Source organism: Dermacentor variabilis, chromosome 8 (assembly GCF_050947875.1).
Source record: "Dermacentor variabilis isolate Ectoservices chromosome 8, ASM5094787v1, whole genome shotgun sequence".
In the NCBI taxonomy this organism is placed as follows: domain Eukaryota; kingdom Metazoa; phylum Arthropoda; class Arachnida; order Ixodida; family Ixodidae; genus Dermacentor; species Dermacentor variabilis.
Genome location: NC_134575.1, coordinates 78,611,198 through 78,628,296, shown reverse-complemented (window position 1 = coordinate 78,628,296; position 17,099 = coordinate 78,611,198). Strand labels below are relative to the sequence as shown.

At 43.7% G+C, this 17,099-nt stretch overlaps 1 protein-coding gene across 5 annotated transcripts in view; it reads left to right on the top strand.

The window, feature by feature from the left end:
- LOC142590355 (rac GTPase-activating protein 1-like) overlaps window positions 1-12,959 on the top strand; it is a 44,497-nt gene extending 31,538 nt beyond the window's left edge. For 4 of the 5 annotated variants that reach the window (XM_075702417.1, XM_075702413.1, XM_075702415.1 and 1 more), the window contains 5 exons: window positions 776-848; window positions 3,663-3,771; window positions 7,754-7,992; window positions 10,652-10,749; window positions 12,804-12,959. In XM_075702417.1, coding sequence (XP_075558532.1) covers window positions 776-848; window positions 3,663-3,771; window positions 7,754-7,992; window positions 10,652-10,711 — 481 coding nt within the window. In that variant the 3' untranslated portion in view covers window positions 10,712-10,749; window positions 12,804-12,959. The remainder of the gene's footprint in view (window positions 1-775; window positions 849-3,662; window positions 3,772-7,753; window positions 7,993-10,651; window positions 10,750-12,803) is intronic. The other variant, XM_075702414.1, reaches the window with a different exon arrangement.
- Window positions 12,960-17,099: the final 4,140 nt, after the last annotated feature.

Below are 17,099 nucleotides of genomic sequence, written 5' to 3'. Positions count from 1 at the left end.
TTTAAAAACTTGGTACCGAATCTACCATGCACATCAAGTTACTCAACCTGAGTCGACGTGTACTGTGTTAAAACGATTTTGTGGAACATACAAAAGCACATGTACACAGCTTAATCTTAGCAGTTAGTCGCTATCGGAGTCCGAGGACACCTCTTTTTCGCTGTCAGCCAACCATAGATGTCCTCTGCAGCTCCATCTATTGCATTAGAAATGCCACACGTACAGCAAACTGGAAAATGGCGAATGTAAACAAAGGCAGAAAAAAAAATGTCTGTTTGATGCCAGTGTGGCTAGCTACCTTGCATTGAATTTTTCTTTGTAGTAATAATTGGTTTCATTTTTGATTTTGAGTAGGATTAGTTACCATCGTAACGCACATGCAAATTTGAATGCACCCCAAAAAGAAGTGTGCCCGCTATAATCGTGCAAATATGGTATTTTCAGTGCTAAGCAACCTATGAATTTGCTATACTATTTAGAGAGGGACACACTAAATGGAGATGCTCATCAGTTTCTCATTTGGTAACGTTGCTTATAAAAACATTTTCTCCACTTTCATTTTCACCCTAGATGTTCGTCACTATTTTTCAGTGCTTTTGTTATAAAAATGTCCATGGTAGACATGGTTTTTACAAATGACTTGAGTGTGTGAATAGCTTAATAACATTTCAAAAGCTGTCCAGCTTTAGCTTGTGTGATGCTCTGTTTTTATCGCTCATTTTCTCTGCGTGCTAAGAACAACCGGCACAGCCTAACTGCATGTTTTACTATCCAGGGTATCTGGTTCGGAACGTGAAGTGCGTGAGATAAGGGAACGCTTCCAGCAAGGCAAGGGCGCCCCAAACTTGGTAAGCTCTTAAGTATCCGAATAGAATACTTGCAATGCGTAACTACATGCTGCAAATGACATTATTCACTCTGGCGCCTCAACACCACACAATGGCACATGATCAAAGGCATATTGGACTGTAGTCCAAATGGCCCCAAATCTCCAACATAAAGGTATACAGTCAAATCTCAATATAATGAGCTTCAGGAGACTGCTGCAAATCGTTCGTTATTCTGAAAGGTCGTTATAGTGAAAGCCCCAAAATTAACCATTATGCCCATCAGTTCATAAGTTGTCACCATATGAGCTATCCATGAAAATGTCGCTGATGACTTGCGGCCCAAGCTGTTTTCAATAGATTCCGCTTCCACGCACCACCAAAGCACCGTATAATACAAATGATGCGCACAATACAGATGCAGACATCGAAAAAACTACCAACAAAGAAGGAAACTCCATGTCTCTTCCAAAGCGCAATATTTCTTGTTTGTTTTTCACGTTCCTTGCCGTAGACACTGCGGCTGTCTCAGTCAAGGTAGACACCTGAACTATTGCAAAGCGTAAGCATGTGCAAATGACACTGTCAAGAAAGTGCAAAGTGCGACGATGTGGCATCCGCGCGAGTACGGGGGTTACATCGTCACATTTCTCTGCATGCGTAGCTAGTAGAGCCACAGAAAGAAGCACAAAAGAAAGAGGAGTGTGTAGAAAGAAGGTCAAAAGAAAGGACATGCCTCTGTTGCTAGGCAACACTTGTCTGGGCAGAGCATACGCTCACAAAACCTGTTGTGTCATCGCCTCCACAGTAAATAAAGAAAAAAAATGTTCCCTCTCACATTTTTTTTTTCTCTGGCGCCGTCAGCTTTTACGAAGTCATGCACTGTGACTTTCATTTTTTATGCCTCTAAGAATTCCCAGTTTTTGGAATATTAGTTTGTAGTACTAAGGCGTTGTTAACATGTCATGGAAAGTGAACAACAATCATTATTCTGAAACATTCAGTATTCTGAAGTTCATAGTATTGGAATATCTTCACATTAAAGCTAAGAAATCAGCAGGGGATTTCTGAAAAGTTTTTTAATGTGGTGTCCATAGTAACACGATTTCACTGTAGTATTCAATAAAGCACCCTGTAATTGTGTACACACAATATGCAGACTGCTATGCACTCAAGATGGCTAACTGACACCTCACAGAGGTTTTTCCTCAGAAATAATCTTAGTTTCAGTGTCCATTGTCCATGTGTCGCACATCAACCACATCTTGACTAATATTTTGGTCACGCATTTTGCTACTTGGCGTGCACCATGGTGGTGTCACACTGTGCACTGTGTAGATGGATTAGCTGACACTGATGTCTGTATCACGCCAAGAGTCTACGACAACTAGTATCGGCAACATCACTAATGATTTTCCTGCACATTCTTCATGGAACACAATGAACGATGCAAGTACACAACTATCGGCGCATTCTATGACTAACCTCAGTGGTGTGAGCAATTTTTCAACTACAGCTTATTCAAGGCAACAGCAATGCCAGTGACTGTAATGCTCAGGTTCTTTGCTTCCTTACAAAGTACATGCTTTTCAAGATGCAGCAAGATGTGAAGGGCTGGTAGTATCACATCCTCTACTCTGAGCACTGTACAATTCTTCAAAGAGAATATTGAGCTCATTTGTCCGGCTACCTTGACTGTGCAAAACAAACGGGATGCGCATCTTTTTTTGTTGTTGGTCTTGTTGCACTCGGATTTTGTGCTGCCATGATGTACAGCCAACAGTAAAAGATTCTGGAGTGCTGAATTTGCAAATAGGCAATTTCCTCATGACATAGCTTATGCACGTGTACTGGCCGTCATATGGGATGCATCCACTGCCTCTATCGAGAGCAAAGGTGGATGGATTGGCTGCAATTAAATAAAATTGTTCCGAGGATGGAGAGCTCCGAAAGCTTTTGCTGTTCGGGGTACATTCTTCACCAATATGAAATGAAGCGCCAGTTTCGTGTTCAAAGCTGGTAAATTTCATTGTATGTGTGCTTCAAAGAAGGGGAAGTTCTATGAGCTGGATTTTTTAACAGGGGAACAACATAACAGTGCAGTGAGTGAAATTCAGACTTGCATGTTTGCAAAAATTTCTGAACATGAAGTGTTCCCTCTTATATTGGCGGTCAGTGTACTATTGCCATCAAATGAAATTCAAACAGTGGAGCATGTGGCTGAAGCATAACTGAAGGTATAAGTGCCCGCTGTCTAGTCATCACCATTAACAGGCGCGCACATCCGGTTTGACAGCACTGCACGAAGGTGGTCCTTCTATGCTGCAATATTTTCGTTTCTGTTCTGGTTATCTTTTATTTGAAAGCAAAAAAAATGTTCCTGGCGCAGTAATGGTGACAGTGCGAGCTGTATCACGCGGTTCACTGTTTGCATTTGATGCCGATGGTGCATGCAGTTTTGCTGTACTGTGCCTTAATGCTTGCCCTCTACTGTGATATTCCAGCTTCTGTTTTCTTCAATTTTTCTTTCCTAGCTTTCACATAAAAGAGAACTAGAACAGAGTTGAGGATGTCTCAGCATAGAGGGAGTATCGTCGTGCAGTGCTGTCAGGCCTGATGTGCACGCCTGTCAATGGTGATGAGTGGATGGTGCGCTCTCTGCCTTCAGTTATGATTCGGCCACACGCTCTGCTGTTCGCATTTCGTTACATACCCTAGTTCACCTGTGTGTGTTGTGCTCACATAGTTGTTTTCACCCTGACTGAAGGAGGAACAATCTTCGCTTGCGGTGTGGCATTGAATTGCATTGCCAGTTGTTCGCCCATGTTTTTTCAGTCAAAGGTTGACATCTACGCTGTGTGCGGAGTCCTCAAGGACTTCCTGCTTTCGCTCCGCGAGAGCCTCATCACCAAGTCACTGTGGCACACTTTTGTCAGCGCAACAGGTGAGACTTGACCCCTTGAGCAAGTGTTTGGCGGCTGTTTTCTTTTCTTTTTTTTTCTTGTTCATCTTGAAACATTAATTTCCTGCACTTTTATTTCGATAATAATTATGCGGCCACCCCAGGCAAATTTCTGGCGTCAGTGCTAGGAGGTGGGGTCGAAGGGGAGCATAGGGTAGCTTGTGTGTCTGCTTCTACTCCGGTTGCAGTTGCTCATCGTGTGACTGAGCGCATCCATCCATGTCGCAGGTGTTATCTGGGAGGTAATTGGAGCTGGGTTCGAAGGGTAACCGACCCGAGATACCTGATAACTTTGTGCACACTGTGTTCTCGCACGCCTGGTTCGTGTTGAAGTGAGAGGCAGCACGAAGGGCCGTTCACTCACCGCTGCTATCGCTCTTCATTACGCTAGCGTTCCGACAGCTAGACAGCTAGTGCCAGCAGTTATCGAATGAGATGTTTGTGTTTGCTTGTGCGTGCATGACAACCTCCTTGTTAATTGAGTTGGTAAGCAAATGTTTAGAGCAGTTCGTGCAGGTGATAAAATTGCTAACCTTGCTTTATATAGCTGCCTAATAATTAAAGAAAGGGAGCTTTAAATCTGTACTACAAGCAGGGTATCGAACTGGAACTGAAACCTGGAACCGAACCCATACTTTTTCCACCATTTTGGAACTGTACTTGAAGCGGAACCAATCAAAGGAACCGTTCTGAACCAGTTGCGGGAACAGATTTCGAGCAGAGCAGTCTGATAAAGAAAGCTTTATTTGCTCGAAGCATTGCTGAGAAAAACGGGAGACGCTGCCGTGAAATGCTGTGGCAGCATCGTCTGTCTACGCTCTGGACGTCCTGATAGAACCATCATGAGTCATATTAAACAAGTTGATTTTTATCAAGTTAGCGGCCTCTTACGGTCGCCGTTTGTCGCAAGAAATCGGTGCACATATGAAAAAGCCTGTGCGGCTCGAATAAACACACTGGCATGCGCCGTAAAAGCCTCCAGAACGATCAAGAGAAATTGACTGGTGGCCCGCAAAGGGGTGTAGCCTTTTAAACAGTGCCAATGGATGCATCTCCACATTTGCTCATGGGCGATGGCACTCTGTCGGAGAGAACAAACTCGAACGTTCTGGAACTTGTTTACGCACCTGACCAGTAGCGATGCATGCCATGGTGGGAGAGTGAGAATGCCATTGTACAGTGGATGCTTTGTGTATGTGTGCCACTGCTTTCGTGTGAAGTGATGAACAGACATGTCATGTTGTATAAAAGGAGGCTGATTAGGGCTGTTGACCAGCCCATGCCGGAGTCCTAACATTGTAAGACTGAGGAAATGCTTCTGCTCAACTCGCTGGCCAGGGAGGCTACATGCCTGCCTGCCAGAAGATTGCAGTGAGGATGCATTATTTGCAGACGAGGTGCGGCCCGTCACTGGTTGGTGGCGAGCAGAGTGGAGCACAAGGTGGCACCGCGGCAACTGCATATAGCCATTGTTGTTTTCCTCAAGAAAACAACTGCAGTTTATGAGTCAAGAACAAAATAAAATGCAATAATATTAATGAACTAAAATTGATAAATATAATCTTGCGGCCATACAGAGTAATGCTTTCGCATTCACACTTAAGCAGCCTTAAGAGGAAGCTTTAGCTCGGGCCCAACTCCGACGCGGCCTATTCAAATACATGTAAAATGCAAAAACGTTTTTCTGAGATAACCCCCGGACTGATTTTAATAAAATTTCTTGCATTTGAGAGAGAAAGTTAAATTCTAGTGACTGTTGGAAGCGGAATTTCGATTTAGGGCCTGAATTTTGTTTCAAGAATTTACAAAAATACGAAAGTTTGAAAAAAAATAGAAGCGCGAAGGTTACAAATTCATAGCTCTGCATCAAGAGGAAATATTGTGGTTCTGTAAACGGCATCAATTCCATTAAATCATTGAAAGCGGACAAATTCGATGTCATTTATATTTTACGTGAACTTGTTACGTTGTTTACAAGCGTTCTGCAAGAGCTGTATTTTCATATTGCAAAATTTTTTTAGATTCATGTGCAACATCAATTTTGTCCGTTTTAGATGTACCATTAGATGCAATTGACATAATTGTGATATATTTTTTGTTGCCCAGTTAGAGTTGTAAACTTCAGTTTAGTATTCTGAAAATTTTTGATTTTTGCCAATTTGTAATAAAAAATGTATGACCTAAATAGCAAATTTGAACCCAATAGTCACTAGATTTTAAGTTTTTTTTATTTTAAATGAAACAAACCTCGCTAAATTTGGTGCAGTGGTTGCCGAGAAAAAGTAATTCTCCTTTTACATGTATTTAGGTTGGCACCTGAGCTAAAGCTTCCTCTTAAGTGTCCCTGAGAACCTTTTATTTCACTTCAGTTAGTGTTATAATCATTGGCCGCTCGTGGAAAGCATCTTGCAATGGAATGTACAGTTAAGTTGGGGAAGTCGCAACATTTACGAAAACAAACCTACATTATGAATTTGTTTTTATACAGACATGACAGAGAAACAAAAATGCAGCACTAAAAGAGTAAAACAAAAACACTCCTGCTTTTTTTTCTCTGAGCCCATTTGAACTGGTTCGAACCAGAACGGAATGGTGCTCGGGAACCAAACCCCGAGCCGAGCCTGAAAAAATTCTCGTTCAACACCCAGATTACAAGCATGGAGCAGCTCAAATATCTCTTTTCATGTTGTGTTATTACAATTTGAGCCCACAAATTCTCGCAGTGAAGCTTAGTTGCTGTGTTCCACAATGCTTGAAGTACTGCCAGAGTGCTCTGCAATGACCATTTGAATGCAGTCAACTTTAATTATTTTAACTCTGACAGGACCAATGTAAGTGATCTACTTATTCAATGGGTTGAATTAAGATGCCGAAAAAATGTCATAACACAGCGCTAATTCATAGTAGTACTTGCCCTATTCTATCACGCCCCTGAACGAAACACGCTCCCGCTTTGTGTGTGTCCAAAGTAGAAACTGAACGTGCACCTGATTTTTCATCGCGAAATATAAGTAAGGGCCTTCAATAAGTGCTGCACAGTGATCGCTGGCTTCTTATATTTAAGTTTGCCGCACGGTTCTCTAGAACCAGCTTTGCCGCTATACATTTGTGTTATGCGGTAAAGAATCTGACAGTCATGAGTGCAGTTTTGGCTTTGTAACTGGTTGGGTGTTTCTTTGCAAAAAGACTCTCCTTAGAACCGGCTAAATACTGTAATTAGACATTGTAGGGTATCATTATTGCTTGAAAATCTTTCTAGGGCAGTCTGAACATAGCCATTTTCGATAGATGACTTGTGTTCACTGTCCCTTAAGTTCCACTAAGACATGCTGCCATTAAAGGGGTCGCTATCTGGGTATTCAAAGGGGTCAAGTGCATGCATGGAGAATGGTCAAGTTTTAATTATGAAATTAACAGAAGTCTACCATATTCTACTGGTGTTGTTCTTGATAAAATGGCATTACTCAGTTTTATTTTGTCCATCATAGCAGAGAGTGAGACAGACAGTTACTAAAGAAAAATACGTGAAAAAAGCATTAAAGACAAAGGCAGCTTACAAGTGCGTTTCTGATGAGGTGCTTAGATTGTATCTATTGTTTAGCTTCTGAGCAGGTATCATAGAAATCTGGCCTAAATGGCATCATCTATAAGAAGCTGTTCAATCAGCTGGTGACCTACAGTTTTCACCAATGATATAGTTAAACCTCACTATAGCAAAGTTGTATCCAATGCATATTCCTTTGTTATATCTAATATTTGTTATATTTTTACATGCTGGTTCGGTGATAAACATTTAAGCTTACTTCCTTAGTATGTCTAACAGCTTGTTATATCGAGGTTTGGCTGTGCTGAAATGTGGGGCCCATGGAGAGAGCTTTGCAACTGGTACGATTGAAAAGCTGTGGCTGTTGTCGGCTCCCCCGTGTAAAGCCGTCTCGCTCTTTGTTCCTCTTTCCCCGTGCAGAGCTAGAGCACGAGGACCGGGTGTGGGCCATGTGGCAGGCGGTGATGCAGCTTCCGCCAGCCAACCGGGACACCCTGGCCGTGCTGGTGCTGCACCTGCAAACGGTGGCCGCCCACCCCGAGGCCAAGATGCCCCTGAATAACCTGGCACGCATCTTTGCCCCCACTGTGGTTGGCTGCTCAGTCAACGACGTGGCCACGGTGCCCAACCTCTTCGTCGAGATGGAACAGCAGAACCAGGTACGTTGTTGATGCGTACTTGTGAATGGTGCAGAAGACGCAAGACAGATGAAAGGAACACACAGATGCACGCTCCCAACTGAAATTTGATGTCGTAGAAAGCAACATGCCCTTTTTTACAGCTATAGCTTTTATGGGCACGCTTTTCCCGACGTTTTGATGTCTACCATTGATGCTGGTGTCCACAGATGGAGCCAGTGACCATTATAGGAGTTTCAAAGTGCTTTGCGATGGATTTATAAAATGATAGACATTTGTAGTTCATGGAGGGTTGGAAGGTTTCCAGAGATGAGTGCATTGGCTTAAAAAAAAACGACAAAGCCAAGTTGGATGTACGCTCACGCTCATCTCAGTTGGCTCTGCCGGAGCCAGGGCAGCATTCTGGCTTTCACTGCAGGCATGAGTGTTGCACGCAAACACGCTCGCGTTTCTCCTGAGCATCTGTGGGCACAATACCACGTTGTGTTGCAAACACTGGTCTGAGCAGAAGGGAACACTGATCAAGCCAAGTGTATCTGAGCCTTTCATTGGACTCTGACAAAAGCTGGTGGTTTCCCACTGGTCCCTCCTTGAGGTGCGAGGCCTGCAACGTCGCTTGCTGCGTTTCTTCGCCTTGCCAGCGTTGCGACATGCTTGGCATCTGCGAAGGGCGCCTTTCCTGCTGCATAGTGGCAGTTGTCTCGCGTGCTACTTCATACCATGTTGCCTGCGCATATTGTTAGAGCACCATATGAGAAGTCCGAGCGTAACGCTAAGCCTTGCTTTTGCTTCGAATGTGTGTTGGCTTTGCCTGAAACTGGCAAATTTCTTTGATTCTTCTTTTGATTCTTTCTTTGATTCTTTCTTTGGATTCTTTGAAACAGAATCTTTTTTTTTTGTATTACCTGGAAGTGTACATAGTGCAGTTCAGCTTGTTCAGGTGTTCACGTTACCACATGGGGGGGGGGGGAGTGGTTTTGCAGAGAAGCCGACTTTAGGAAACCAGCCACCATGGTGCAACATATATTAAACCTTTGCTAATTTTCTTGCTAAAAAAATCGGATGCTCATTAGATTTCATCTTTGTTTAGGAGCTTTAATGTCATTTTTTACATTTTCCTCATTAGGCTGATAAAATTTGAGTGCACATTTGATTCGGGGGCATGTTAGAATTAAGCAAATGTTGCCATGAATCAGTGGTGTTCTGACGTCTTTTTCTGCACCTTGTTTAATTCTGCCTGCCGGATAATTTGAACAGTTTTATTGGGCTGAATTAAGGGAAGTTGACTGTAACTGAGAATTGAAACCATGTCTACATGGCTTTTTTATGACTAGCACCGCTTTTGGAATGCCCTTCAAGAGAACTGCTTTTTGGTCTTTGAAGATGCCCATCCTTGAAACGGGCTGCAAATAGTACATTGGCGTTTTAGCTTAGCTGTTTCTAACATGTCTCCCTCCATAAGTTTGGAATTAAACTGCAACACCAACACATTTGTTAGCATGTTTGAGGGGACAGTTATCTCGAAAGTGGTGATTCTCCTGGAATTTCTGCTTACTGGATATGACATTACAATATGTGGCTTCACTTTTGCAGCAGAGCCCTAAGGCGAATAGTTAGAAGTCATTTAGTGACTATTGTTAATTGGCTTCTTGGATGGTACAGGTTATTTCTGCTTCTTGCAGAAGTTGCCCATAGAGGTAGAACAGCAGTATCCGTCCCAGCTGATTTTTATATTGTATGAAAGAAAAATATTAACAATAAAACAGGTGGTATACAGTAGAACCTCACTTATATGATCTCGCTACGTACAATTCCCCACTGCCAATGTTCCAATAGCGAACCCCAAAAAAATGGCCCAATACAGCTGAGCTTCTTTTTACTGGTTCACATGCTCCCGGAAAATGCAATCTTTCGGAACCAGCGTTCAGCACATTTTCAAACTGCGATTTATGATACATTTTCGATCCGCTAAGTCCCACGTAAAGAAGAAAAGGCGCAAGGCGCACATGATCAAGAACAGTAGCAGTCTGCTGCAGCGGCTTCCCCGCATTACTCACCTGCCCCTCTCAAGTGCAAACACCGACGTACACTCGTTTTCTCATTCCAGTACCACTAAATCTCCTGCAGGTTCATCACCTGTCACATTCACAGCATTGCTGCCAACCCTATAGCAATAAGCATGTTCACCTGTTTCACGGTACATGGGGCGTAGTGCCATTGGAAGCGTACTGCACGGCAATAACCTAAGCACAGCATCGTTCCCTGCTGCAGGCGGCGCCAAGCAAGTGTCATGTTTCGCTCTGGCGACTTGTCCAGGCGTTGCCCGCCAACCCAATTTCAATTCTGGTTTCCCGTCGCGGTCTTAAAGTACTATGCAATGCTTTAAGAATGCCACCAAGAATACGAGAATGTCAATGAGCTTCTTGGGTTGTTCGGGCCCAGCAGCTTGACACGCATTGTTACCTCGTCCTGCAACAATTCGCACAACACTTCGCATTACGTAGATGTTGGCTACAGCTGAGTCTGTCAAATTGTCTTCTTTTGACTTCGAATCATGCATTTTTCCAGTTAGTGCATTTTTTTGTTGTTTTCCCCAAACATGCGAACGACGTTCTACTGTATTTATATTGAATCACGGACAATCGCACATACGGCAAGCTTTTGCTTTCCACCTTTTCAGGTGATGGAAGCCTTGCTGTCGCTGCCAGCAGATTACTGGAATCAGCTCTTGGATGTCTAGCACAGTGAAAGACCTTGGCACTATGAAACCGGTGTTTGGTGAGTGCTGTTTTAATGGCCTACATTTCGTAAGCTTGTGCAAATGTGCAATATTTTGAATATTCAATCGAATATCACTCTATTCAATATGAATGAATATGTGCATTTTGCTGCATATAAGCTGCATCCCCGATTACAACACCCTGGAAAGAAAAAAAGGAAAAAAGAAATAACTTGCATTTCTGCATGAAATTATCCCAATAATGGCACTTTGAAAATGAAGTGACTCCAGAGATGAGCCCGCTTCCCTTTTGCAAGCAAGGAACCAACTTTCCTTAGACCTGTCAATACCTGGCTCTCGGGTCAAGGTTTTATGGCAATCCCACAACTATCCACTTTGATTACTGATTACTGAATCCACTGATTACTATTCGCTCGTTTCAACCTAACATTTTGCCACTCGACGTCATTCATTTTATGTGCAAGCAGCATTGGGACATGGCTGTATTATTCCATAAGGGCTTAAAGGGACGCTAAACAGAAACACGCAATTAGTCTGGACTGATAAAAGTAATGTTTGAAAACTCTATTTGCATTATTTTTGTACCAATAGGTTGATCATCTTAAAAAAAAATGGAGATGAAATTAACATTTTCTAAGTTGTGCACTAAAGCCCCAGCACTGGTATTTCTACTAGCACAAATTTCTATTATCCTTTTACTTTTTTAATTGGGCCATTGTGGGGCCACTAAAGTCCTCGAGACTTGCTCACTTGAGTCTTTGGCTCCTTCAGGATACAGTGCAGTCCGCTTTTACTGGCCAAAAAAACTTGGCTGGAGTAGGCACCACCAAAATCGTGACGTCGCGACGAGCTGGTGTGACAATTTTTGAAATGGCACTGCGGCCCGTCTTTAGTTTTTTGCATCTTTTCTGGTGCCACACCTCTTCCTGCAGTTAAAGTGGCCGTTTTTGGTATTGTAGAAGGGTGTCTGGCTAATACAGCCGCGATTATTTTGCTCTTGGGTGTACCTTTAAGGGTTGTCATTCTTCAACACGTGGGCAATAAGAATATTAATGTGTGGTGTACCGTGTCTACAATAACCTCTAATAATATTGAAACAATGTAACAATTGACAACCCTGTAATAGTACTATTAAGGTGGCTCTCTGGTCCTAGATCATTTGCCCATCATGAGGGTGATAATGTGCATAGCGTACTCTGGTGATAGCGTGCTCTGCATTTCGCTAGACTTTGCTACTGGCTTCATTGAGCACGTACTTGTGGACTTCAGGCTGGGAAAATACGTCGTACACGGTGGACTAGTACCTCAAAGCTTAAGCACAAACAAAAATAATTACATTGAAAATGTGTTACAGGTGTTCTAAGGCACTTTTAGATCTGTGCTGCAGAATTCGGGCAATATGCCCGAAGTGTGATCTTAGCATGAAGCACTGGAATAGAAGCATGTGTGGGCAATTATGGCCAGCACCAGTAGTCCGTATAGCGAGTTCTGTTCATTTCTGATGATGATTTATGTCTGGTAAATTCCTAAACAGCTGGGTGTTTTATTCATATTATGTATATGCAAGATACTGCAAACAGGAAGTCAAAGCATGGAGGGCATTACAAAATACAGGTCATTGAGAATTGCACAAAACTGTTATTTTGCGGATAAGATATAAAGTTTGCATTCATATTTTGTCGCACTACACTGTTCACGACAATTTTTAGTGCCTATTGTCATATGACCTTCCTCTATGCCATGCGACAGGATTACAGAATCAGCCGCTGTTAGCAGGTTCTTCCAGGAGCATCAACATCGTCACGCTCCTATCAAACTCCTGAAGACAGTTCGAGAGTGAAGAAGTGTCAAAGGCAAACTTTAAAACTTCAGATATAGACTGCTTGCCAAAGTGCTTGCAGGTTCATATTTCTGAGCTAGTGCTGTTTCTGGGTTTTTCAAAAGTCAGCATCATTGTATAATTTTTGTTTAGTACTGCCCGTTTTCATGCTTTTGCTATTTCTATCCTGACCAAGTTGCTGACGTTTTATGAAGCTTGACCTGCCACACACTTTTTTTTTTGTCCGATTGTCCACCACCTTCCTACTTTCAGACAGCCTGGCCTGGTGTGAGGAGTCGCCCGCTGATCTCGTGTCCCGGCATAAAGTTGCGGCCTACCAGGACATGCTTAGTTCCTTCTCATTTTATTTATACACTTTGACAATCTCTGTACAGTGCAGAATTTTAATAAATTTGTGTAAAAGCTCTCTTCCCCGCCTCACCTGAAGTGCCGCAGAGTGACTTTTTTCTGGTCGGTTGTCATGCTTGGTTCATTCACTTTTACAGTCAAACCTTGTTACGACGAAGTCGCAGTCAACACAAAAACAATTTTGTCATGTACAAGATAACTGTTATAATTATACATGCCAAGACTAGCAAAATAAATATATAAAAACTTAAATTTAGTTCAGTGTATCCAACAATTCACTATATTGAGGTGAGACTGTTCAGTTGGGTGCAACAAAAGCATGGAGAATAAAGGGTTATGAGGTCACGTTACTGTTTTGGCAGTCCTGTAAACATGCTACAATGTCTCCCCCCAACAACCACGCAAAACCAGCATAAATTAAGCCAGGATGATTAATTGAAAAATTAACGCTTAAATTGAAATACAGTTAAACACCAATATAACGAACTTCATTAGAACAAAATTCTCGATATAACAAAGTACTGAACTTTTCATCACCTCTTTTCCATAGAACACCGTGTATTTAGAATGTCAACCTAACGAAGTGTTTATGCAATTTCAATATAACGAACTTCCACTGCCACCGCAAAGGAATGCTGAGACAATAAATGAAAACTTCCGCGGACGCAGATGGTCAGATGATTGAACTGCAAGTGGCTGCTTGCAAAAGCATCTCTCAAATTGAACACAGCGCGTTAAGAGCGACCGCTGAAGTGGAGCCACATCATGCTCCGTATAAAGTCCAAGTGCGACAAGATCCTATCACACTCTGTGCACTGTGTGCTAAATAGGTGCTAGTGAAAGTGTGCAAGGGTAAGACAAAGATGGTGGCCTTCCCGCGCAAGCAAAAGGACAGAAGTGGAGGGGAGTGAGCTCACGGTATCGCGATCAAGGGCGGGGAGGGGGTAAGTTGACACGCGTCTAGATATCTGGCGCGTATCTCTGCGGTGGCTGTAAGTGCGACTGAGCGCATATGCAGCCACGCACCCTGCTTTTGAGGTAATCTGCAGCGTGTGCAAAGAGTGGGTTTGCCGAGGCGGCGTGGCACCATGCAAGCTGTCTTAACGCACGTTTAGTATTGGAGGTTGCGTAATCTCGAGTTTCGGTGACCCGTTGGAGCGAGAGGAAGACTACGCATTCGCTTCCCGCTGCCGTCCAGTGCAGGCGTCGTTCAGTGCGGGAAAACGCTATCGGCAGCAGGGGCGGAGTGCACACAAAAACGTAGCTGGCTTCGCCTAATTCATACTGCTGAAAAGATATTGTTGGCGTATGTGGCGTGAAGCCATATCGTTCTTCGCCGACTCCCAGATTTATCAAATGAATTGTTTTCTCATTCAAACTTGCGTTTTTCGATTGCCCGATAATTCGGAAAATTCTGTGTAAGAAGAATCGATTGCTGACTGTACTTATTTGCATAAAACGTCAAAATTCAATAGAACAAAATTTCAATATAACAAAGCAAATTGCCGATTTTACCGGCTTCATTATATCAAGGTTTAGCTTGCTAATCTAGGAAAAAGAAGGAAGTGAAAGTAGACGAAAACTCAACTTAGCACACCTTTTGCATTATGTGTGCAATGCCCCACCCTAGGTTGCCCTTATTCCTCCTGATGTGTCCCTAAGTTATGGCTATGTAAACGTGAAATGTGGTTATAGAAGTTTTCGATGCTACAACAATATCTCCATAACCAATCTAGAAATTTCACTTAGAGAGCAAGCGATAAGCTGCAGTTTAGATTGACCTTCATTGCTGGCTGTCAATAAATGTGCAGCCATGTCCACTCGCCAAAGTGCAGGTGTGAAGTGACCTTTTGGAGGTGTGTTAGAATCCTGCAAATACTGCTACAGTTGAATCCCGCCACAACGAATACCGCCACAACGAAATTTCCGCGACAACGAATAATTTTTTATTCCCCGCGAGTATCCTATAAGAATTAATGGCCTAAATTTCTCTGCACAACGAACCATTTTTGCAGAGCGTTTCCGCTTCAACGAAATTTTCGCGTTCAAAATCGAAACCGAAACTAGTTTTATTGGCGAGAAGTCCAAGTCAAATCCAAAGCCACATTAAGCATGAAATCACGTGATTGCAGTTCCGCCATTTTGGCTTTGTGTCGTGGTCGCGTTGTTCACTCGCTGCCTTTCTCTTCGACAACGACGAGTTTTCATCCGCAGGACACGATGGCAACGCAAGTGAAAAAACTCAAAACTCTTTCCCTTGAGCAAAAAGCTCAAATAATCGCCCAAGCAGAAAGCGGAAGGAAGAAAGCGGCAATTGCTGAAGACTTCGGAATTCCTGCAAGTTCGCTGTCAACGATTCTAGGCAATAAGGACAGCGTGAGAATGGCACTTGCTTCAGGCACATCCTCGAAGCACAAAAAGGTGACGCGGCCCCTCCATGAAGAGTTGGACAAAGCAGTGCATGCGTGGTTTGTGGAAGCACGAGCCAGCAACGTCCCCCTGTCCGGAAGCATCGTCCAGCAGAAAGCCTTGAACTATGCATGCCTACTTGGCATTGATGATTTTAAAGCCAGCATTGGCTGGCTAAACCGTTTCAAGGCCCGCCATAACATCGTTGGAAAAGTGTTGTGCGGCGAGTCAATGTCAGCAGACGTGGACGGAGCAGCTGCTTGGAAGGCGAGTAACATGGCCGGAATTTTAAGCAACTTCGCGCCTGCAGACATTTACAACGCCGACGAGACCGGGCTATTCTACGAGATGTTGCCGGCTAGGACGCTCGACTTCAAGGGGCAGCGCTGTCACGGCGGCAAACACAGCAAAAAACGCATCACAGTGCTGCTTTGCACAAACATGGATGGCTCGGACAAGCGTCCGCCGTTAGTCATAGGCAAAAGTGCCAAGCCGCGCTGTTTTAAGGGAACTCGTAGCCTACCTGTGCAGTACAAGGCGAACAACAAGTCATGGATGACCCGCGCTATTTTCACCGAGTGGATGATGGCATTCGACCGCGACATGAAGCGGCAGGGCCGTAAAGTTTGCTTGCTTTTGGACAATTGTTCAGCGCATCACTCCGACGAAGTCAAGCTCACTAACACGGAGCTGAGGTTTTTCCCTCCCAATTGCACGTCTGTCTTACAGCCTCTCGATCAGGGCGTGATTCTTAGCCTGAAGCGCGCTTACCGCGGGAGGTTAATTCAGCGGCTGCTTTTTAACACTGAAACCGGCCGAGACACGAAGGTGGACTTGTACGTGGCACTGCAGATTATGTCTGCTGCCTGGAGCACACTGGGGCGCTCAGTAATTGTGAACTGTTTCAGGCACGCCGGATTTGCCGAAGGTCGACCCGTACACTCTGCTGGCCTAACACCAGGCGTTACAGACGACGACGAAGAGGCGTCACCGGCTCCGGGGATCGCGGCCGCCTGGAAAACGCTGGGAGAAATAGGAACCGTGCCGCCTAATCTCGAGCTCGACGAATACATCGGCGCTGACGCTTGTGTTGTTGTTCACGAAGATGTGAGTGATGAGCAGATCATAAAAGCTGCCCGGAATGATAAGGACTCTTCCGATGAAGAAGACGACGACGTACAGGAAGCGCCGGCTGCGGCAACCGCCGTACAGGTGATGGACGCTTTTGATGTCATCAGGAATTTCGTTGCTGTCCGAGACGACGATGTTGCAATGGGTTTGCTGACCGAGTGCGAAAATCGCGTGACGGCGTTGCTCGCCGTGAAGCGTAAGCAAACCAAGCTTACAGATTTTTGGCATTAAACGCCTTTGCTGCTGCTTGGGCAATTCTTTCTGCGTTTCACGTCAAATTTTTGCGATAACGAAGTTCCGCGAGAACGAATTTTTTTTCGTGCACCGTGAATTTCGTTATAGCGGGATTCAACTGTAAACTGATCGGTGGTGTGTTTTGGACTTTTTTCATTTTGTTAATTTGATCAATTTTATTTGTTCTATCAGGATCTAATTACCGTAAGTCGACTGTATAATGATGGTCATACGTGCATCATCAGCAGTAGTAATGATTTAATCAAAGTTAAGCCTTGAAAATGAAGTGTTGAATGAACAGTCCGAAAAAAAAAAGGCCGCTCCATGATCTGACAATGTGTTAGCTTTATACTTCAATGCAGCATCCAGTGGTTTATGCTTCCTCGGTTAGACTGTAGTGACAGAGGTTACATTCTGATGAAACAG